This window comes from Mustelus asterias, chromosome 14, assembly GCF_964213995.1.
Source record: "Mustelus asterias chromosome 14, sMusAst1.hap1.1, whole genome shotgun sequence".
In the NCBI taxonomy this organism is placed as follows: Eukaryota; Metazoa; Chordata; class Chondrichthyes; order Carcharhiniformes; family Triakidae; genus Mustelus; species Mustelus asterias.
Genome location: NC_135814.1, coordinates 96,786,455 through 96,809,440, shown reverse-complemented (window position 1 = coordinate 96,809,440; position 22,986 = coordinate 96,786,455). Strand labels below are relative to the sequence as shown.

Genomic DNA, 22,986 nt, shown 5'->3' with positions numbered 1-22,986 from the left:
GTGTATGTCTATTGATCAATATATTTATCTACATCTGTCTATATTTTCTATATGTTTCTATCAATTTATCTGCCTATATTTTAGTTAGTTGATACTTTTGAATAGTACCACACCTAGTTAGGGTTGAGGACATTCTTTGTATCATTTAAGTGGAATGCTGTGGTTTGATCTGGTTTGTAGGCTTGTTTGAGTGGCCTTTGGTGAATTTGGCATCCATAGTTCGAGTTGGTTGGGGGTTGCGGGGGGTGGGGGTGGTGGTAGGGGGCGGCAGGTGTGTGGGTGGTGTGGTTTGATGTGAGGTTCAAACACAGTGCTTTGAATTGCATCATCTTTGAAACGCGAAGACTGCACAACCTGCAGCAGGAAGGCCGCAAGTCATACCTGAATCCTGTTACGTCCGTGACTGGCTTACTAAAGACAAACTAAGGTTGGATCCTTCGGGCACTGTGAGTAACAGAAGACCCCGGGGGTAAGTTTCGGCTTTGGGTGCAGTCAGGAACGGGTCACAGTTCATGTTTGCGCCAAATCTCCTTTGCATAATCGCCAATGTTGCATCTTCCCTGGACCCAGCACAGACCGTCAGCCTAATAGAACATAATTGCCTTTTATTTATTCTTTGCATTATAAGATATTCTTGGACGTGTTTAATAACGTTGCAGTTTTATTAAAACACTGAAAATAGGTTTGTCGTTTAAAAATAAAATGAGCAGTTTTAATAATACTGTCAGGTCATCACCTGTGCGCAACCTGACTTTAAATCACTGAAAATTACTTCAAAATACTTCACTGAATCATTTACTAGTTTTATTGGTCACTTTCTTAGAAGTTTAAATGATTTTTAATAAGTTGCAAATGTTTCAAATGTGCCTGTGAGCCAAGTAAAAGTTTGGGGAGATAGAAACGTAGAAGTTAGGAGCAGGAGGAGGCCATTCAGCCCTTCGAGCCTGCTCCGCCATTCATCACGATCCTGGCTCATCATCCAACTCAATAGTCTAACCCTGCTTTCTCCCCATAACCTTTGATCCCATTCGCCCCAAGTGCTATATCCAGCTGCCTCTTGAATACATTCAATGTTTTGGCAACAACTACTTCCCGTGGTAATGAATTCCACAGGCTCACCACTCTTTGGGTGAGGAAATGTCTCCCCACCTCTGTTCTAAATGGTCCAACTTGAATCTTCAGACTGTGACCCTTGGTTCTCGACTCCCCCACCATCGGGAATATCCTCCCTGCATCTACCCTGTCTAGTCCTGTTAGACTTTTATAAGTCTCTATGAGATCTTCCCCCTCATTCGTCTGAACTCCAGTGAAAACAATCCTAACCTCGTCAATCTCTCCTCATTCATCAATCCAGCCATCCCCGGAATCAGCACGTTGGCGAGGTGGTAATATCACTGGACTAGTAATCCAGAGGCCCAGGATAATGTTCTGGCGATGTGGGTTCAAATCCCACCACGGTGGAACTTGCATTCAATTAATACATCTGGAATATATTCTTTTTATTTATTCATTTTTACAGGATGTGGGCGTTGCTGGCTGGGCCAGTATTCATTGTCCATCCCTAACTGCCCTCCATTTCAGAAGGCATTTGAGAGCCAACCACATTACTGTGGCTCTGGAGTCACATATAGGCCAGACCAGGGTAATGCTGTGGGGACCCAGGTTCGAATCCCACTACGGCAGACGGTGAAATTTGAATTGAATAAAAATTAAAGTCACCTGATGAAGGAGCAGCGCTCCGAAAGCTCGTGATTCCAAATAAACCTGTCGGACTTTAACCTGGCGTTGTGAGACTTCTTACCGTGCCCACCCCAGTCCAATGCAGGTATCTCCACATCATGCCCCTTTAGGGATGGGAATCTGCCATCCTTCCCTGGTCTGGCCTACCACATAACTCTGGCAATGTGGTTGACTCTCAAATGCCCTCTGAAATGGCCTGGCAAGCCACTCAGTTCAAGGGCGATTAGGAATGGGCAACAAACGTGACACCCACATTCCATGAAAAGGAGTTTTAACAAAGCGCCTCCTCAAATGGCTGCAAACCGGAAGAGACAGCAGAAACACGCTGTGCCTATTATTCCTCTCTGGGATGTGGTCAGTTTTGTGGGCATCAGTGGCTTTGGGCGCATTTATTTTTACATCAACGTTAATGATTGCAGAAACCCATTTATACACTCGACATTTTATGGGTTTAAATTCCCCATATTTTTTTGCGCTGGTTCAGTCAACTGCACTCATAAAACGAGCACAATAAATGGAAATTCTACCCCCTTGTTATTTTTACATCTGCCTTCTTCAGCATTCAATACTAAATCGTTTAATATTCCCACCAAATTAACTCCGAGTGCTGTTGGAAAAATACACTTATATTCTCCACTCCAGCATGACCTTGGAAATGATAGACTCTGAACGCAGTGTGAGACACAGCAAGGCTCAGAATTTCCACCATGCAGCTCTCCGCTGAATACAATTCAAACCACAAAAACTAGCAAATCACTGAGACAGATTTTCATTTATGCAGCGCCTTCCGTGCGTTTACAGCCTATAAATTTACTTTTTTAGGTTTAGTCACTCTTGTAATGTAGACATTGGGGCAGACCATTTGCACACCGCAGGTTTACATGGTAAAGTCCAACAGGTTTCCTGATGAAGGGGCAGCGCTGCGAAAGCTCGTGATTCCAAATAAACCTGTTGGACTTTAGCCTGGTGTTGTGAGACTTCTTACTGTGCCTCACCCCAGTCCGACGCCGGCATCTCCACATCAAGTTTACACAAGCAGCAATGTGATAATGACCAGAATTCTGATTTTGTGATGTTTATTGTTAAGGCCCTGGATCAGAAACTCAAAGGTATTTTGTGAAGTTAGCCTAGACCTTAACTTTTACATTTGATTTTGGCATGAGGGCGAGCATAAGGTGTTTCACTCCAGGTATGATTCAAGTGACCCACGAGGAAGCTTTTATCAAACAACTTCATTTAAGAACACAGAATATGACAAAGAAAATTAGCATAACTTGTACCAATTAAAATTCTTAGACATGGCAAAGTATAATCCTTAACGGCTAGCTATCTCTGTTGCTCCAATTTAAAGCAATATCCCCAGCAACACAAATCTCTTCTGCCGAACCAATCTTTTTTTATTAATTCGTAGGACATTGGCATCGCTGGCTAGCCAGCATTTATTGCCCATCTCTAGTTGCCCTTGAAGGGCAGTTGAGAGTCAACCACATTGCTGTGGCTCTGGAGTCACATGTAGGCCAGACCAGGTAAGGATGGCAGATTTCCTTCCCTAAAGGACATTAGTGAACCAGATGGGTTTTTCCAACAATCGACAATGGTTTCATGGTCATCAATAGATTCTTAACTCCAGATTCTTAATTCTTACTGTGGTGGGATTTGAACCCGGGTCCCCAGAACATTAGCTGAGTTTCTTGATTAACAGTCCGGCGATAATACCACTAGGCCATTGCCTCCCCTAAAGTGTGTCAGCACAGAAATCAAAGATGCCCACGTGATGCGAGACCCTCAGCTCCTCAACACATGTGGACAGATAAATATTGGCCAGGGTGATGGAATGAACTCCCATGTTGTTCTCTAGAAGAATGCAGTGGCATTCTTTATACCACTGAGAGACAAGAGGGCTTTCGGTCTAGCATCTCATCTAGAAGATGGCACCTTTGAGAGTGCCCCACTTCCTCAGTACTGGACTGGCAGTACCAGATGATATTATGTGCTTAAACCTTTGGACTTGAATAGAAGTCTTCAAGATTATGAGGGGCATGGACAGAGTGAATCGTTAGAAGCTTTTTCTCAGGGTGAGAGAGTCAATTACTAGGGGACACAGATTTAAGGTGCGAGTGGCAAGGTTTAAAGGAGATGTACGTGGCATGTTTTTTACACAGAGGGTGGTGGGTGCCTGGAACTCGCTGCCGGGGTAGTGGAAGCAGATGCGATAGTGACTTTTAAGGGGCGTCTTGACAAATACATGAGTAGGATGGGAATAGAAGGATATGGTCCCCAGAAGGGTAGGGGATTTTAGTTCAGTCAGGCAGCATGGTCGGTGCAGGCTTGGAGGGCTGAAGGGCCTGTTCCTGTGCTGTAATTTTCTTTGTTCTTTGAACCTGCAGCCTCTGGTTGATGGCGAGAGTACTGCCCACTGAACTGTCACTGTCACCTTTTGGCAGAATGACCATTGTTGCAGCCCTCTCCATGGGAGCCAATCTCTCTGCAGCTTGCCACCTCTGTCTCCCACCCTGCTTTTGAAAGGCAACTTTCAATGAACTTCTTCTCACTACTCTCAAATCCGCTGACCGAAGGATCAATGTCAGTTTTCTTTCCTCTTGTGTGAAGCTCCCCGAGGCATTTTTCTACCTGAAAACACTGTAGATGAGACCAAGTTGTCTCTAAAACATTCCAAAACATTTTCCATTATTTACAAGTGAAAAAAAAGAAAGACTTGATATATATTGACAGATGTCTTCAGGTCAGCATTGAGAAAAATATGCTTCATTCTTGAGAACGATGTGATTTCACAGTAGAATAATTCAGTCCTTGGGTCAAACTAAGCTATCGTGTAATTTAAAGATGGTGCCGAGCAGTGCAAAGTGAAGCTGTTTCACATAAAAGGATGCAACAATTGCCTCAGTTTTGAAATTCTCATCTTTATGTTCAAAGCACTCCAAGGTCTTCGTCCCCTCCAGCTCATAGAATGGTTACAGCACAGAAACAGGCCATTCAACCCACCCCGTCTGTGCCAGCACTCTGCAAGAGCAATGCAACCAGCCTCTCCCCCCACCCCCATATTTTTATTCTGGCCTTGGGCAATTTCTTTTTCTCTCCTCGAGTACTATTCCACTTTAAAAAGCTGCAATTGAATCTGCCTTCACCATCCACTCCCAATCGAAGACATTCCCCATGTCGGCTGTGGTTCTTTTCCCAAATCACCTTAAATCTGTGCCCCCTGATTCTCAACTCTTCTACTAATGGACGCAGCATCTCTCCATCTACTCGATATAGACTTCTCTTGATTTTGAACACCTCCTGTCAAATTTCTTCTCAACCTTCTCTGTTCCAAGGAGAACAAACCCAGCTTCTTCAATCAATTCACCCAACGGACGCCCTGGGCCGAATTTTGATAGAAGCCCTTCAATGCAGAAGGAGACAATTCGACCCATGGAGTCTGCATCGACTCTCTGACAGAGCACCATACCAAGGCCCACTCCTGCAACCCCATGCATTTACCCCGCTAATCCACCTAACCTAGATATCTTTGGACACTAAGGGATAATTTAGCATGGCCAATCTACCTAACCTACACATCTTTGGACACTAAGGGATAATTTAGCATGGCCAATCTACCTAACCTACACATCTTTGGACACTAAGGGATAATTTAGCATGGCCAATCTACCTAACTTACACATCTTTGGACACCAAGGGGCAATGTTTGCTTGGCCAATGTACCTAACCCACACATCTTTGGAGTGTGGGAGGAAACCGGAGAACCAGAAAGAAACCCACGCAGACGCGGGGAGAACGTGTAAACTCCACACAGGCAGTGACCCGAGCCTGGAATTGAACCTGGATCCCTGGTGCTGTGAGGCAGCAATGCTAACCTAGCTTTTTGAATTTTCAATTTCACCATTTTGATGTGATTTGATTTGATCTATTATTGTCACATGTATTGGATACAGTGAAAAGTATTGTTTCTTGCGCGCTATATAGACAAAGCATACCGTTCATAGAGAAGGAAACGAGAGAGTGCAGAATGTAGTGTTACAGTCATAGCTGGGGTGTAAAGAAAGATCAACTTAATGTAAGATAGGTCCATTTAAAAGTCTGACAGCAGGGAAGAAGACCTCAGACTTTTGTATTTTTTTCCCGACGGAAGAAGGTGGAAGAGAGAGTGACCATGGTGGAATTTGAACTCCTGTCCCCAGAGCATTAGCCTAGTCTTTGAGATTACCAGTCCAGTGACATTGTCACTATGTCAGCACCTCCTCGTGTTAGTTAACCCAATTATCCTTTAACAAATCCATGCTGAATGACTTTACTTAATTAATCCACACTTAGCCAAGTGAGTTAACTTGTCCAGCCCTAACAACACTTTGAGATCTCTGCATTCCTCCAAGTCGGATCTTTGCACGTAAAATTTTAACAGGGATTGATAAACTAAATGTAGACCAAATGTTTCCTCTTATGGGACAATCTGGAACAAGAGGTCACAGGTGTAGGTTGAGAGGTGGTAGATTTAAAACTGAGATGAGGAGGAACTACTTCTCGCAGAGGATGGTGAATTTGTGGAACTTGCTGCCCCAGAGCGCAGTGGAGTCTGAATCATTGAATGGTTTCAGGAAGGAGATAGATATTTCTAATAAAAAAAAGGGATAAAGGGATATGGGGAACAGGTGGGGAGGAGGATTTGAGACCAAGGAGAGATCGGCCATGATCTGATTGAATGGCGGAGCAGGCTCGAAGGGCTGAACTTGCCTACTCCTGTTCTAAATTCCTATGTTCCTACCCCTCTTTTGTCCCACTATTGGCGACTGTGCCTTCAGCTGTTGAAGCTCCAGCTCTGTCATCCTCTCCCTCAGTCTCTCCACCTCACTCTGCCTCATTCTCAAAGATGTGGCATAAAACCGATTTCCTTGGCCAAGCTTCTGTTCCCCTGTCTCCATGTTTTATTCTTTGGCCCAGTGTCAATGTTTATTTTCTTACAGTCCTGTGAAGTGCCTTGGGATGTTTTACCACACTCAAAGCAGCATATAAATGCAAGTTGTTACCGAGATGGGTCATCTGATGACACCACTGCATCATCAAAGACATCTGCCACATTTTACCATTCAAATCTTCCTCCTTTTCTCCTGAAGTAATTCACTCTTCTAACATCAGAATAAGGAGCAGAAACACTAATTTTATCTCCCCCATCCCATTCTCTTCCTTTGAACAATGAAAAATTGTAGCATTCCCATCGACATTCATCCAAATCACGGCACTGCCTGACCGTGATTTTGTCGTAACAGTTTTTAAAAGGAGGAAAATGAGATTTGCATTTACACAATGTTTCCTGCGCTCGAAACCGCTCCAAATGGCACGGTGGCTCAATGGCTAGCACTGCTCCCTCACAGCGCCAGGGATCCGGGTTTGATTCCCGGCTTGTGTCACTGTCTGTGTGGAGTTTTGCACATTGTCTGTGTGGGTTTCCTCCAGGTGCTCCGGTTTCCTCCCACAGTCTGAAAGACGTGCTGGTTAGGCGCATTGATCCTAACAGGCGCCGGACAGTGGCGACTAGGGGAATTTCACAGTAACTTCATTGCAGTGTTAATGTAAGCCTTAATTGTGACTAATAAATAAACTTTAAACCTTCACACAATTATCTGCTTGGTGTGTGCTTGGTAGGTAAATTGCCTCTTGCTCACTTTTCTAAAAGTATTGCCTCTGCAGTTCAGTTCAGCAGCACAACAAAAACCAAACTGGCCATTCTAAAAGTATGGGCCTAGCCGGTTAGCGTTGACATGATATTCTGCTAAAGTCACACCCCAGAGACACGAGGTAGAACCATAGAACTCCTACAATGCAGACAGAGATCATTCAGCCCATTGTGTCTGCACCGACTCTCCAAAAGAACACCAGGCCCAGCTCCCCACCCTATCCCCGTAACTGCGTGCATTCACCATGGCCTATTCATCTAACTTACGCATCTTGGGACACTAAGGGTCAATTTAACATGACCAATCAACCTAAGCCACACATCTTTGGAGTGTACGAGTACCCGGAGGAAACCCACGCAGACACGGGGAGAACGTGCAAACTCCGCGCAGTCACCCAAGGCCGGAATCGAACTCAGGTCCCAGGCGCTGTGAGGCAGCAGTGACTAACTACTGTGCCACCGTGTCGCCCTAGATCTAGGTTGACACTCCAGTGGCTGTACCGGGGAAGTGCTGCACTGTTGGCTATGCCATCGTTCTGATGAAACATTAAACCAAAGCCTCCCAAACCTTCTCAGGCAGACATAAAGACTTGTAAGGTACTATTCAAAGATCAGGTGAGCTCTTCCCCCATGTCCTGGCCAATATTTATACCTTAATCACTGTCACTGAAACCATTAGCTGGTCATTTACCATGGCTATTTGTGGGAGCTTGCTGTGCATAAATTGGCTGCCATATTTCCTGCATTTCAACGGTGACTGCGCTTTTTTGAGGCTTGACAGGGTAGACTGTAAAGTTGCTTGAGTAAGGTTGATTGGCCAAGCTAAATTGCCCCCTAGTTGTCAGGGGTTTGAGCAGGGTAAATATGGGTTTACGGGGATAGGCCTGAGTGGTTATCAGTGCTGGCTCAATAGCCCAAATGGCCTCCTTTTGCACCGTAGGTATTCTATGATTCTAGACACCAAGGGATTGTTTCCTCTGGCTCGGGAATCTAGTCATGATGTGGAGATGCCGGTGTTGGACTGGGGTAAACACAATAAGAGTTTTAACAACACCAAGTTAAAGTCCAACAGGTTTATTTGGTAGCAAATGCCATTAGCTTTCGGAGCCCTGCTCCTTCGTCAGATGGAGTGGATATCTGCTCCCAAACAAGGCACCTTGTTTGGGAGCAGATATCCACTCCATCTGAGGAAGGAGCAGGGCTCCGAAAGCTAATGGCATTTGCTACCAAATAAACCTGTTGGACTTTAACCTGGTGTTGTTAAAACTCTTACTCGGGAATCTAGAACACGGGAGCACAGACTCAAGTTAAGAGATCGATCATTTCAGGCTGATGTGAGGAGAAATTTCTTTGCTCTGAGAGGCTTGTGGATCACATGAAATTGTCTACCTCAGAGTGTTGCGGGTTCTCCCTCATTGAGTAGATCCCTTGCTCAGGTGGATGTTTTTGGTCTCTCAGGGAATCGAGGGATATCATGAGGCGTGGGTAGGAATGTGGAACTGGAGCCATGGTGGCATTCAATGGCAGAGCGAACAAGCTTGAAGGGCTGCATGGTCGACTCCAGCTCCTGTTTCTCACATTCTTCTAGCACGGAGAAGGATGTCCTATGGATGGAAAGGATTGCTGTAGGAATGCCAGCTCTTTCTATCAGTTGTCTGCTGAGGATCAGAGCTCAGCCTGACCCTGTGCTGACCCAATGCTTGTGTCATTGGAAACTGAACCATGGCTGAATTTACCCCTTCTTCGCTTCCCAGCCCAAGGGGTTCTGAGGCCTTTGGCAGCACCACAACCACCCAGCTGAGATAACCTATCTCCCAAGCTGCGAAATCAGACCTGGATCCTTATGGGCACTGTGGCTTAAACTGTACCAACTGTGCTACCATTTACCTAGTAAGCATTCAGGAAACTCAGAGCACCACCTCCATTGAAAAGAAATTGACATCTCTTTATATGGAAATTCATGGAACTTTCAGGGTTGAAGCAGGCTATTCAGCTTAACCGGTCTATGCAGTGGATAAACTCTACCTGAACTTCCTTCCTGCACCTTATCAATATATCCATAGAATCCCTACAGTGCAGAAGGAGGCCATTTGGCCCATCGAATCTGCACCGATCACAATCCCATCCAGATCCTATTCCTTCTATTCCTTTCTCCATCATGTACATGCAAAGATGCTCGTGTTTAGTTGATTGGCCATGCTAAATTGCCCCTCAATGTCAGGGGGGATTAGCAGGGTAAATATATAGGGGATAGGGCCTGGATAGGATTATTGTTGGTGCATGCTCGATAGGCCGAATGGCCTCCTTCCGCATTGTCGGATTCTATGACACATTGCTAGCTTCTTATATACATCCACGCTATTGGCCTGAACTGCTCCATGTGGTAGCAAGTTCCACATTCTAATAATTCTCTGGATATTTAATTCTGAAATCTCTGTTGAATTAAGCCTTCTGTGGGTAAAGAAGTTCCTCCTGAACTTCCTGTTGAATTTATTAGCGGCTATGTTATTATTTCTGAGGTTACTTTTATTTTTTCCCAAATCCACTGTCTCTCGAAGCCTTTCATATATTTTTCAAGACATCCATCAGCTAACTCCTTGCTCCCCTCCTTCCCGGAGAAATGGGAACAATTCAGTAAGAAGTCTAACAACACCAGGTTAAAGTCCAACAGGTTTATTTGGTAGCAAACGCAACTAGCTTTCGGAGCGCTGCTCCTTCGTCAGGTGGAGTGGGAGATCTGCTCACAAACAGGGCATATAAAGACACAAACTCAATTTACAGAATAATGATTGGAATGCGAGTCTTTACAGCGAATCAAGTCTTAAAGGTACAGACAATGTGAGTGGAGAGAGCATTAAGCACAGGCTAAAGAGATGTGTATTGTCTCCAATCAGGACAGCTGGTGAGATTTTGCAAGTCCAGGAGGCAAGTTGTGGGGGTTACAGATAGTGTGACATGAACCCAAGATCCCGGTTGAGGCCGTCCTCATGTGTGCGGAACTTGGCTATCAGTCTCTGCTCAGCGACTCTGCCCTGTCGTGCGTCGTGAAGGCCGCCTTGGAGAACGCTTACCCGAAGATCAGAGGCCGAATGCCCGTGACCACTGAAGTGCTCCCCAACAGGAAGAGAGCAATCTTGCCTGGTGATTGTCGAGCGGTGTTCATTCATCCGTTGTCGTAGCGTCTGCATGCTTTCCCCAATGTACCATGCCTCGGGACATCCTTTCCTGCAGCGTATCAGGTAGACAACGTTGGCCGAGTTACAAGAGTATGTACCGCGTACCTGGTGGATGGTGTTCTCACGTGAGATGATGGCATCCGTGTCGATGATCCGGCACGTCTTGCAGAGGTTGCTGTGGCAGGGTTGTGTGGTGTCGTGGTCACTGTTCTCCTGAAGGCTGGGTAGTTTGCTGCGGACAATGGTCTGTTTGAGGTTGTGCGGTTGTTTGAAGGCAAGAAGTTGGGGTGTGGGGATGGCCTTAGCGAGATGTTCGTCTTCATCAATGACATGTTGAAGGCTCCGGAGGAGATGTCGTAGCTTGTCTGCTCCGGGGAAGTACTGGACGACGAAGGGGACTCTGTCTGCCGTGTCCCGTGTTTGTCTTCTGAACCAGTTTGAGATGCTGAGGTGACCGTCCTTAATGGAGATGCGTGTGTCCAAGAATGCAACCGATTCCGGAGAGTAGTCCATGGTGAGTCTGATGGTGGGATGGAACTTGTTGATGTCATCATATAGTTGTTTCAGTGATTGGTCACCATGAGTCCAAAGGAAGAAAATGTCATCAATGTATCTAGTGTATAGCATCGGTTGAAGGTCCTGTGCGGTGAAGAAGTCTTGTTCGAACCTGTGCATGAAGATGTTGGCATATTGAGGTGCGCATTTGGTCCCCAGGGCTGCTCCGTGTGTCTGGATGAAGAACTGGTTGTTGAAGGTGAAGATATTGTGGTCCAGGATGAAGCGGATGAGTTTTAAAATTGCATCTGGAAACTGGCAATTGTCAGCGTTGAGTACTGAGGCAGTTGCAGCAATGCCATCATCGTGGGGGATGCTGGTGTAGAGTGCCGAGACATCCATTGTGACAAGGAGTGCTCCTGGTTCAACTGCTCCATGTGTGCTGAGTTTCTGTCGGAAGTCCGTCGTGTCGCGACACAAGCTGGGGGTTCTTTGTACAATGGGTTTCAGGATGCCCTCGACATAGCCGGAGAGGTTCTCGCACAGGGTCCCATTGCCCGATACAATGGGACGGCCGGGTGTGTTTGCCTTGTGTATCTTCGGGAGGCAGTAGAGATCTCTAACATGGGGAGTACGTGGGATGGGAGCACGGAGGGTGTTCTGAAGGCCCGGATCAAAGGTCTTGATCAGAGTGTTGAGTTGACGGGTGTGTTCTTTGGTCGGATCTGCGGGTAACTGTCTGTAGTGTTCCTCGTTGTTCAGCTGTCGGTACACGTCTTTGCAGTCATCCGTTCTGTTCAGTATGACGATGGCCCCTCCTTTGTCTGCTGGTTTGATGACAATGTTGCGGTTGGTCTTGAGAGTGTGGATGGCGTTGCGTTGTGCTTGGGTGATGTTCAGGGCTGTTTTGTGAGTGCGGCTGATGAATTTGGTGTTGACGCACCTCCTGAAAGAACACAGGATCTGCTTGGATGGGGAGGATCACAACAGACACCTCCAGACGCTGAAAGATGCCCTCATAAGAACAGGATATGGCGCTCGACTCATCGATCGACAGTTCCGACGCGCCACAGCGAAAAACTGCACCGACCTCCTCAGAAGACAAACACGGAACACGGCGGACAGAGTACCCTTCGTCGTCCAGTACTTCCCCGGAGCGGACAAGCTACGACATCTCCTCCGGAGCCTCCAACGTGTCATTGATGAAGACGAACATCTCTCCAAGGCCACCCCCACTTCTTGCCTTCAAACAACCGCACAACCTCAAACAGACCATTGTCCGCAGCAAACTACCCAGCCTTCAGGAGAACAGTCACCACGACACCACACAACCCCGCCACAGCAACCTCTGCAAGACGTGCCAGATCATCGACACAGATGCCATCATCTCACGTGAGAACACCATCCACCAGGTACATGGCACATACTCTTGCAACTCGGCCAACATTGTCTACCTGATACGCTGCAGGAAAGGATGTCCCGAGGCATGGTACATTGGGGAAACCATGCAGATGCTATGACAACGGATGAATGAACACCGCTCAACAATCACCAGGCAAGACTGCTCTCTTCCTGTTGGGGAACACTTCAGCGATCGCGGGCATTCGGCCTCTCATCTTCGAGTAAGTGTTCCCCAAGGCGGCCTTCACGACACACGACAGCACAGAGTAGCTGAGCAGAAACTGATAGCCACGTTGTGCACACATGAGGGCGGCCTCAACCGGGATCTTGGGTTCATGTCACACTATCTGTAACCCCCACGACTTGTCTGGGTTTGCAAAATCTCACTAACTGTCCTGGCTGGAGACAATACACATCTATTTAACCTGTGCTTAACCCTCTCTCCACTCACATTGTCTGTCCCTTTAAGACTTGATTAGCTGTAAAGACTCGCATTCCAATCATTATTCTGTAAATTGAGTTTGTGTCTCTGTATGCCCTGTTTGTGAGGTGTGAGCAGATCTCCCACTCCACCTGACGAAGGAGCAGCGCTCCGAAAGCTAGTGGCATTTGCTACCAAATAAACCTGTTGGACTTTAACCTGGTGTTGTAAGACTTCTTACTGTGTTTACCCCAGTCCAACGCCGGCATCTCCACATCATAACAATTCAGTTATCCAGGGAACAGTGCAGTTATCTAGAGAATAGTGCTGTTAACCAGGGAACAGTGCAGTTTTCCAGTGAATACTGCAGTTATCCAGGGAACAGTGCAGTTATCCAGGGAACCGTGCAGTTATCCAGGGAATAGTGCAGTTATCCAGTGAATAGTGCAGTTATCCAGTGAATACTGCAGTTATCCAGTGAATACTGCAGTTATCCAGTGAATAGTGCAGTTATCCAGTGAATACTGCAGTTATCCAGTGAATACTGCAGTTATCCAGGGAACCGTGCAGTTATCCAGGGAACCGTGCAGTTATCCAGGGAATAGTGCAGTTATCCAGTGAATAGTGCAGTTATCCAGTGAATACTGCAGTTATCCAGTGAATACTGCAGTTATCCAGGGAACAGTGCAGTTATCCAGTGAATACTGCAGTTATCCAGGGAACAGTGCAGTTATCCAGGGAACCGTGCAGTTATCCAGGGAATAGTGCAGTTATCCAGTGAATAGTGCAGTTATCCAGTGAATACTGCAGTTATCCAGTGAATAGTGCAGTTATCCAGTGAATACTGCAGTTATCCAGTGAATACTGCAGTTATCGAGGGAACAGTGCAGTTATCCAGTGAATACTGCAGTTATCCAGGGAACAGTGCAGTTATCCAGGGAACCGTGCAGTTATCCAGGGAACCGTGCAGTTATCCAGGGAATAGTGCAGTTATCCAGTGAATAGTGCAGTTATCCAGTGAATACTGCAGTTATCCAGTGAATACTGCAGTTATCCAGGGAACCGTGCAGTTATCCAGGGAATAGTGCAGTTATCCAGGGAACATAGAACAGTACAGCACAGAACAGGCCCTTCGGCCCACGATGTTGTGCCGAGCTTTATCTGAAACCAAGATCAAGCTATCCCACTCCCTATCATCCTGGTGTGCTCCATGTGCCTATCCAATAACCGCTTAAATGTTCCTAAAGTGTCTGACTCCACTATCACTGCAGGCAGTCCATTCCACACCCCAACCACTCTCTGCGTAAAGAACCTACCTCTGATATCCTTCCTGTATCTCCCACCACGAACCCTATAGTTATGCCCCCTTGTAATAGCTCCATCCACCCGAGGAAATAGTCTTTGAACGTTCACTCTATCTATCCCCTTCATCATTTTATAAACCTCTATTAAGTCTCCCCTCAGCCTCCTCCGCTCCAGAGAGAACAGCCCTAGCTCCCTCAACCTTTCCTCATAAGACCTACCCTCCAAACCGGGCAGCATCCTGGTAAATCTCCTCTGCACTCTTTCCAGCGCTTCCACATCCTTCTTATAGTGAGGTGACCAGAACTGCACACAATATTCCAAATGTGGTCTCACCAAGGTCCTGTACAGTTGCAGCATAACCCCACGGCTCTTAAACTCCAACCCCCTGTTAATAAAAGCTAACACACTATAGTCCTTCTTCACAGCTCTATCCACTTGAGTGGCAACCTTTAGAGATCTGTGGATATGAACCCCAAGATCTCTCTGTTCCTCCACAGTCTTCAGAACCCTACCTTTGACCCTGTAATCCACATTTAAATTAGCCCTACCAAAATGAATCACCTCACATTTATCAGGGTTAAACTCCATTTGCCATTTTTCAGCCCAGCTTTGCATCCTATCTATGTCTCTTTGCAGCCTACAACACCCCTCCACCTCATCCACTACTCCACCAATCTTGGTGTCATCAGCAAATTTACTGATCCACCCTTCAGCCCCCTCCTCTAAGTCATTAATAAAAATCACAAAGAGCAGAGGACCAAGCACCGATCCCTGCGGCACTCCGCTAGCAACCTGCCTCCAGTCCGAAAATTTTCCATCCACCACCACCCTCTGTCTTCGATCAGACAGCCAGTTACCTATCCAATCGGCCAACTTTCCCTCTATCCCACACCTCCTCACTTTCATCATAAGCCGACCATGGGGGACCTTATCAAACGCCTTACTAAAATCCATGTATATGACATCAACTGCCCTACCTTCATCAACACACTTAGTTACCTCTTCAAAAAATTCAATCAAATTTGTGAGGCACGACTTGCCCTTCACGAATCCGTGCTGACTATTTTAACTGCATTGTTCCGTGCGGAACAATGCAGCTATCCAGGTATCAGTTCAGTTATCTAAGGAGCATTAAAAAGAGGTGGATGAATTTTTGAACCAATTCTCTCTCAAGATACGTGGCTGTAGGGTTAATGCATTGCCCTGCAAGGAGAAAAGTGATGTCCATAGCCCACCGGGCACCAAGCAGTGCCAAGGGGGCAGAGCCTGAGAGGGTGGGGCCTAAGGGGAGGTGGGCAGGGGAGAGGGGGCAGCTGCGCACTCTGCAACCGGCAATTAGCCGGGGGAGTGGTGTGGTGACGATCGACCGGGCTGAGAGGGGGAATACCAACTGGAGAGGCCAACGATCACAGGGGAGGGAGGGGCACATGCATGATTGCACCCTCCACTGTAAGCAGCCGACTTTCCGGGGAGCCCCTTCCCCCTACCAGTGGGGAAACAGATTGTGCTTCATTTTTTGCACAGACCTGTGGCCTCACCGAAAAAAAACAGACCTGAAACTCTCCAGTTTTCACGCTCATTCAGGACTTAAAATTTTTTGGTAAGATTCCACCACCGAGTTGATTTTGGTACACCATTCTGTTGTCTTCTGTAGAGAACATTGATGAGGTATCACTGTACCTCCATACACCGTTAATGGGCGAAAACAAATGACCCGTGTCAATTTTGAAGAGGGTTACCTGGGCTGTCGTGGGAGGTGAGGTCGGAGGCTGTTCAGTGTTGCAGGGGAAAAAAAATCTTGTTTTGGAGGTTGGCACCTAATCAGTTGGAAGCTTTTTCCCAGGGCAGAAATGACAATTACAAGGGGGCACAAGTTCAAGGTAAGGGGGGGAAAGGTTCGGTAAAGTTGTGCAGGGAAAGTTCTTTTACACAGAGGGTGGCAGGGGCCTGGAATGCACTGCCAAGTGAGGTGGATGAGGCAGACACATTAGCGACGTTTAAGATTTGTCTGGATAGACACATGAACAGACAGGGAAATAGAGGGATACAGGCGGTTGGTCTAGATAGGACAATGTGATCGGCACAGGCTTGGAGGGCCGAAGGGCCTGTTCCTGTGCTGTGCTGTTCTTTGTTCGTTGTTAATCCTGTCTCATTCTTCTGCGCAGCGTGAGACCCATGAACGTCGAACGGATCCACAAGCTGAGGAAGGAGTACCACCAGGCCAGGCGGGAAGGCGCCATTCCGTCTTACGAAGAGCATGAAGGCAGGCGGTGGCCGAGTGACTACGAACCACCTTGGGTAAGGCTGGACGCAGGCGATATCGGCGAAGGGGTGCCCCCTCTGTTTATCTGGTTTAAGTAAACCCCGTAAAACTGGACCTGCTTCCAGTACAGCTGAACCGTTATGCCAATCAAAGTGGAAACCCACAGTGGTCTAATCCCAGCAGCACTGAATTCATTTACCCTGTCTTGAATACGTGCTTCATGGGCATGTGTATGGGGTGGAAAAACATGGCTCTAATGTACTTTGGCAACATTAGGCAACAATAAGTATTTACTTGTGCCACCATTTGGTTCCCTGACTTCTCCCAGAGGGATGGTTATTTTGATAGCCAGGTTAAGAATTCTGTATTTATCCATGGGATTTTTTTCTTGAACGTTAGATTTAGATGGAGGCAATGTTGTTTCTCGGTGATTTATTCGGCATCGTTCTTTCGTTTATCCCTTAAGGGATGTCATACTTCTGGGATTCTTGCCTCTTCAAGTACAGGGGAAGACAGTTCAGATGAGTTTATTTTGATTTACTAAGACAGAGAGAGAAGGGAAAAAAAAACAACACGGCTCCTCAGGTACCAAGGAAGTAAACAGCAGCTGATTTGCTTAGTCACGATCGCTCCAGCTAGCTAGCTTGTTCGGAGCAAAAAGTCGGGATGGTTTCGGAACCCGGAGTGCACCTGTGTCAATGGCCATGTGGGGGTGACACTCTGGGTGGAATTTTCTTGTCCCACCTGCCACAAGAATCGTAGTGGGCGGGACATAGACCATGGAAAGTTCCGTTGACCTTGGGCGGAATTTTCCGACCTTGGGCCGAGCGTGGCTGGAAAATTCCGCCCTCTGACTAGTTCCTGTCTGGAGTTGCTAATCTTGCAGGAAAGTCCTGGGAACTCGTGCAAGCAGTAAAGGAGGCAAACATCGCGGTTGTAAAACAGAATAATCCACATGTGGGATCTTGTTTCTGTATTCTCTATGAACATGTTCATTTATCAGTTATGTTAAAATATTGGAGACTGGTAAAATATTCCCGGGCAGGAAGGCATTAACTTATTTTTTCATTGAGTCCTGGACGTCGCTGGTTGGCCAGCGTTTATTGTCCAGCCCTAGTTGCTCCTGGCTAGGCCATGTCAGAGGGGCAGTTGAGAGTCAATCTCATTTGCTCTGGAGTCACATGTAGACCTGACTGGGTAAGGACGGCAGATTTCCTTCCCTAAAGGACATTAGTCAACCAGTTGGGTTTTTTCCGACAATCGGCAATGGTTTCATGGTCATCAGTAGATTCTTAATTCCAGATATGTTTTATTGAATTCAAATTGCACCGTCTGCCGTGGCGGGATTCGAACCCGGGTCCCCAGAACATGAGCTGAGTTTCTGGATTAATAGTCTAGCGAGAATACCACCAGCCATCGTCTCCCCATTATGCAAGAAAACCTCCAGGAATATGTCCAAACAAAGTTGACAACTCCTGTGCGCAGTAACCTCGTCCTTCCTTCCATTTTGTTTAGCATAGAGGTTTCAGGAAAATTCGATTGCCGTCCCTCCCACAAAAAAGTTAATTTAATAGTATTTTTTAATGGGTTCTATAGGGTCTGTTCTCTTCTTAGAATAGACGTAGGCAAAAATGGTCTGAAGTGAAACTTCTTTCACTGAGCATCAGTAAAAATTAAAAGTTACAGAAACAAAAGAGACTGATTTACTGGTGAGAGAGAGAGAGAGAGAGAGGGTCGGTGGACCAAATGTTGGATCCCGATACAGATTTGATCTTGAACTTGTACAGGATTCAATTGAATGCATATGGCTGTTATGAAAGTACCAGGTACAAGCAGTGTCTGTAACTTTCGAAAACAATTTGCAGCTGTGACCATGAAAGCTTCTGAAAATCTTTGCTTGCATTGTACTTTCAAAGAATGCAGCCAACTTCTAAGCTCATCCCAGAATTCCCAGCTGAGTTTTAAAATGTGGCCAAGTTAGCTTTAAAGCATAGCAGAGTTAATTACATAGGCAGAAATACCTTAAAATGAAGTTGTTTAACGAAAGCAAACCATACAAAGGATCCCACAGTTCGAATTGAAAGTGTAAAAGTGTAAAAATGGGTGGTGCGCTGGCAGCCTGGTGGAATGATGAGTGTTTCCTCCTTGAACGTGTTGTAGCTGTGAATCTCTGAACTAGTTCCAGAGGGTGGGGGAGGGGGGGGGTGGGGGGAGGAATGATCCCACTCACCCTGAGAGGAAGCATGCATCATTTCTCTGCTCACCCAGGTGGGACTGGCAAAGGCGATCTGTTTCAGAGATGTGTGGCAACTACAGTTTGAAAGATTAGGACTTAGAACTCATGAGAGCTTGCGTGTGAAGCGGCGATCAGATTGGGACTAAGTTCTGAAAGCAAATGCTGCTCTCAGAAGGCTGAGTGAATGCGGTTGCACAATATTTTTGGGCGGCACGGTGGTTAGCACTGCTGCCTCACAGCGCCAGGGACCCGGGTTCGATTCCGACCTCAGGTGACTGTCTGCGTGGAGTCTGCACGTTCTCCCCGTGTCTGCGTGAGTTTCCTCCGGGTGCTTCGGTTTCCTCCCACACTCCAAAGATGTGCGGGTTAGGTTGATTGGTCATGCTAAACTCTCCCTAGTGTCAGGGGGACTAGCAGGGTAAATACGTGGGGTTACGGGGATAGGATGGGATTGTTGTCGGTGTGCGGGTTCAATGGACCAATAGGTCCATTTCCACACTGTAGGGGATACTCTGATAAAATGTTGCTTGCTCATCAGAAAATGGTGACCCTGCCCTTTATAAAACTTGGTGAGCCTTAATTGACTGAGCTCTTGGCCAGGGCCCGAGATGGCAGACCTTATGAAGATTTTTTATATTCATTCCTGGGACATGGGCGTCGCCGGCTGGGCCAGCATTTGTTGCCCATCCCTAGTCCCCCTTGAACTGAGTGGCTTGCGAGACCATTTCAGAGGGCAGTTGAGAGTCAACCACATTGCTGTGGCACTGAAGTCACATGTAGGCCAGTAAGGCCGGCAGATTTTCTTCCCTAAAGGACATTAGTGAACCAGATGAGTTCCTACGACAATTGACAATGGTTTCATGGTCATCAGTAGATTCTTAATTCCAGATATAATTCCAGATTCAAAACCGGAAGAATGCACATTTCTATCATGGCTTCCACATCCTCAGGACATTCCAAAGCAGATTGCAGCCAATAGAATAGTTTCAGAAGTGTAGCCACTGTTATCGTGTAGGAAATACCACCGGCCAACCTGTGCACAGCAAGGTCCCAAAAATAGCAACGTGACTAGGTAGTCTGTGTTAATAACGCTAGTTGAGAGGTTGATGTTTGCCAGGGCATTGAAAAAGGTTTTCTGAATCTTAATGAGGAAGGGAAGAGTACAGGAGCAACTGGTACAGATCAGCCATCTTCAGTAAGAGGTGAAGTGAAGGAGGTGGTGTCTGCTTTACCTGTGTGACCTGCCCGTTGAGTTATTAATGGTAGCTATCGGGATGCCAGCATTTCAAATCCAACCAAACTTCATAGCTAAAGAGGCAGTTACATGGTGCTAAAATTAGCTTGTCAATAGATGCTAATTGCTAATCAGTACGTTTCTTCAGGAATCACTTCAGTCTCCTTTTTGGTCATAATAGCCCCAACAGCAGTGCCAGTGTTGCATGTGTTACAACCATTGGACGTTATGTTTAAAGCCATCTTTCTTAATCGGAGGTGAAACAGAATGCCCCGCAATGGGGGAATGGCGTCAAGTTGTGCTGAAGTTGTGCCCATCAATTGGCCCGTATGATTTGGTTGCCGTGGGAACAGGAGTGCAGGCCAAAGCCTATTGAAAGTCAGGTGTGAGCTGTCAACACCTGAACACAAATATGAAGGCAGCTCTTCTTGCTGCTGGCAGACTTACAGACTCTCTCTGAGTTAGTCAGCCTCAAACCAGGTGCTGCCATACTGCGGGGCAGAAGAAAAAGATTCGCTTGCAGGTCAGTCACCCAGTGTAGGACGGAACCCCTTTTCAAAGGAATGAAGCTTGTTGAAGATAAAGGATCGATAGTGGCTGCCTTCCTGCTGGAAGTCCATTCAAGCATTCGCAGAAGATTGAGTGATGGCAACTTTGTTTAAAAGGGCACGGGAAGATTCACCCCATGTGAGGCAGGGAGAAGAATTGCCAGGAGACATTTGGGGCTTGAGATAAATCCTGCTAATCTGCTGAGAACGTGCTGTAATGGACAAACATGGCATGCCTTTTTCAGTTGTGTTAAGAAGCTTAATTTTTCCCTGGTTTGGTGTATTGGTTGCCTACTAAGTAATGTTTAGTCAGTCTTGATTTTAGTTCGTTACAGTAAAAGTCTTAAAATATGGAACCTTGCCATGCAGTTCTTTGCATAGGCCTCGGGAAATTCTTGTCTTTAAAAGTCATCAGTCTCTAAAATCAAGTTGGACAGTGAGATTTTTAAGAAGTGGACAAATGAAACAATGGAAGAAATGAAAATTATAAGTGATAAAAAGAACATAGAGTAATAAAAATGGATTAATAAGATCCAGTTTAAATTCAACGCACGCTGAACAAAGAGTGGATGCAGGTGACACCTGGACAGTAAACTTTCCTTATTCCCACAGGAAACTAAATTGTAGGTGACCTGCCATATTGTAAGAATTCCCAATCAGCGATTTGATTTCATAGAATCATAGAAACCCTACAGTACAGAAAGAGGCCATTTGGCCCATCGAGTCTGCACCGACCACAATCCCACCCAGTCCCTACCCCATATCCCTACATATTTACCCACTAATCCCTCTAACCTACGCATCTCAGGACACTAAGGGGCAATCTTAACATGGCCAATCAACCTAACCCGCACATCTTTGGACTGTGGGAGGAAACCGGAGCATCCGGAGGAAACCCACGCCCACGATTTGATTTAATTTGATTTATTATTGTATTAATATACAGTGAGACGTATTGTTTCTTGCGCGCTATACAGACAAAACATACCGTTCATAGAGAAGGAAACGAGAAAGTGCGGAATGTAGTGTCCCAGTTATAACTAGGGTGTAGAGAAAGATCAACTTAATGCAAGGTAAGTCCATTCAAAAGTCTGACAGCAGCAGGGAAGAAGCTGTTCTTGTATCAGTTGGTATGTGACCTCAGACTTTTGTATCTTTTTCCTGATGGAAGAAGGTGGAAGAGAGAATGTCCGGGGTGCATGAGGTCGTTAATTATGCTGGCTGCTTTGCTGAGGCAGTGGGAAGTGTAGACAGAGTCAATGGATGGGAGGCTCGTTTGCGTGATGGATTGGGCTACGTTCAAGACCTTTCGTAGTTTCTTGCACTCTTGGGCAGAGCAGGAGCCATACCAAGCAAGGAATTAGTTGTCCTTATTATGGTGATGGTTCGTTGATGTTTCCCTTGTAGGATGCCAAGCCCCATTGCTGACAGAGAGAGTGAGCGAGCTCGGGCAACTGACATGCACTGAGAGATTGATATATTTATAAAATCAGCGATGGCGTTGCCCAAGGGCTCTTTGCATTGACCTCCTTCCTTTTCCAATCCTTCCTAGCATTCACATATGGCACTGTCAAGGTCAGGAATTAATGGTATGTGTGGGGGTGGGTGGGGTAAGGTGCAGTGATCATTAGAATGGACTACCAGCCCTTTCTCACCCCCTCTTTGGCATTACACATGAATGCACCGGCACTGCGTCATTAAGTAGGCCAATGGGCATTCTGGAAGCCTCATTTGGAATATTGTGGGCAATTTTGGGCTCTGTAACTTAGGAAGGATGTGCAGGCCTTGGAGAGGGTCCAGAGGAGGTTCACGAGAATGACCCGGGAATGAAAGGCTTGACGTATGAGGAGTGTTTGAGGACTCTGAGTCTGTACTCGATGGGGGAGGACCTCATTGAAACTTACAGATTACTGAAAGGCCTGGATAGAATGGATGTGGAGAAGATATTTCTATTAGTATTATTATTGTGATACCATTCCATCAGTATCAGTCTGGTACGTTTCCATCATTTAGCTTAATGGTAAAAACTGGGCGGCATGGACAAGTTGGGCCGAAGGGCCTGTTTCTGCGCTGTAAACCTCTATGACTCTATTAGTAGGAGAGACTAGGATCCAAGGGCACAGCCTCAGAGTAAAGGGATGACCCTTTAAAACCGTGATGAAATTTCTTCAGCCAGAGGGTGGTGAATCTGTGGAATTCATTGCCACAGAAGGCCGTGGAGGCCAGGTCATTGAGTGTATTAAAGACAGAGATAGATAGGTTCTTGGTTGGTAAGGGGGTCAAAGGATATGGGGAAAAGGTGGGAGAAAGGAGGTTGAGAAACATATCAGCCATGATTGAATGGTGGAGCAGACGTGATGGGCCAAATGGCCTAATCCTGTACCTATATCTTATGGGCTTATGGTCTATTCTCTTCCAGACAAACAATCTAAAATAGATTCGAGCCTGCACTAAACAAAGCAGCACCAGAAGGTAAAT

At 46.4% G+C, this 22,986-nt stretch overlaps 1 protein-coding gene across 4 annotated transcripts in view; it reads left to right on the top strand.

Moving 5' to 3' along the window:
- LOC144503886 (partitioning defective 3 homolog B-like) overlaps window positions 1-22,986 on the top strand; it is a 1,029,287-nt gene that overhangs the window by 886,032 nt on the left and 120,269 nt on the right. For all 4 annotated transcript variants that reach the window (XM_078228918.1, XM_078228917.1, XM_078228921.1 and 1 more), the window contains one exon: window positions 16,393-16,525. In XM_078228918.1, coding sequence (XP_078085044.1) covers window positions 16,393-16,525 — 133 coding nt within the window. The remainder of the gene's footprint in view (window positions 1-16,392; window positions 16,526-22,986) is intronic.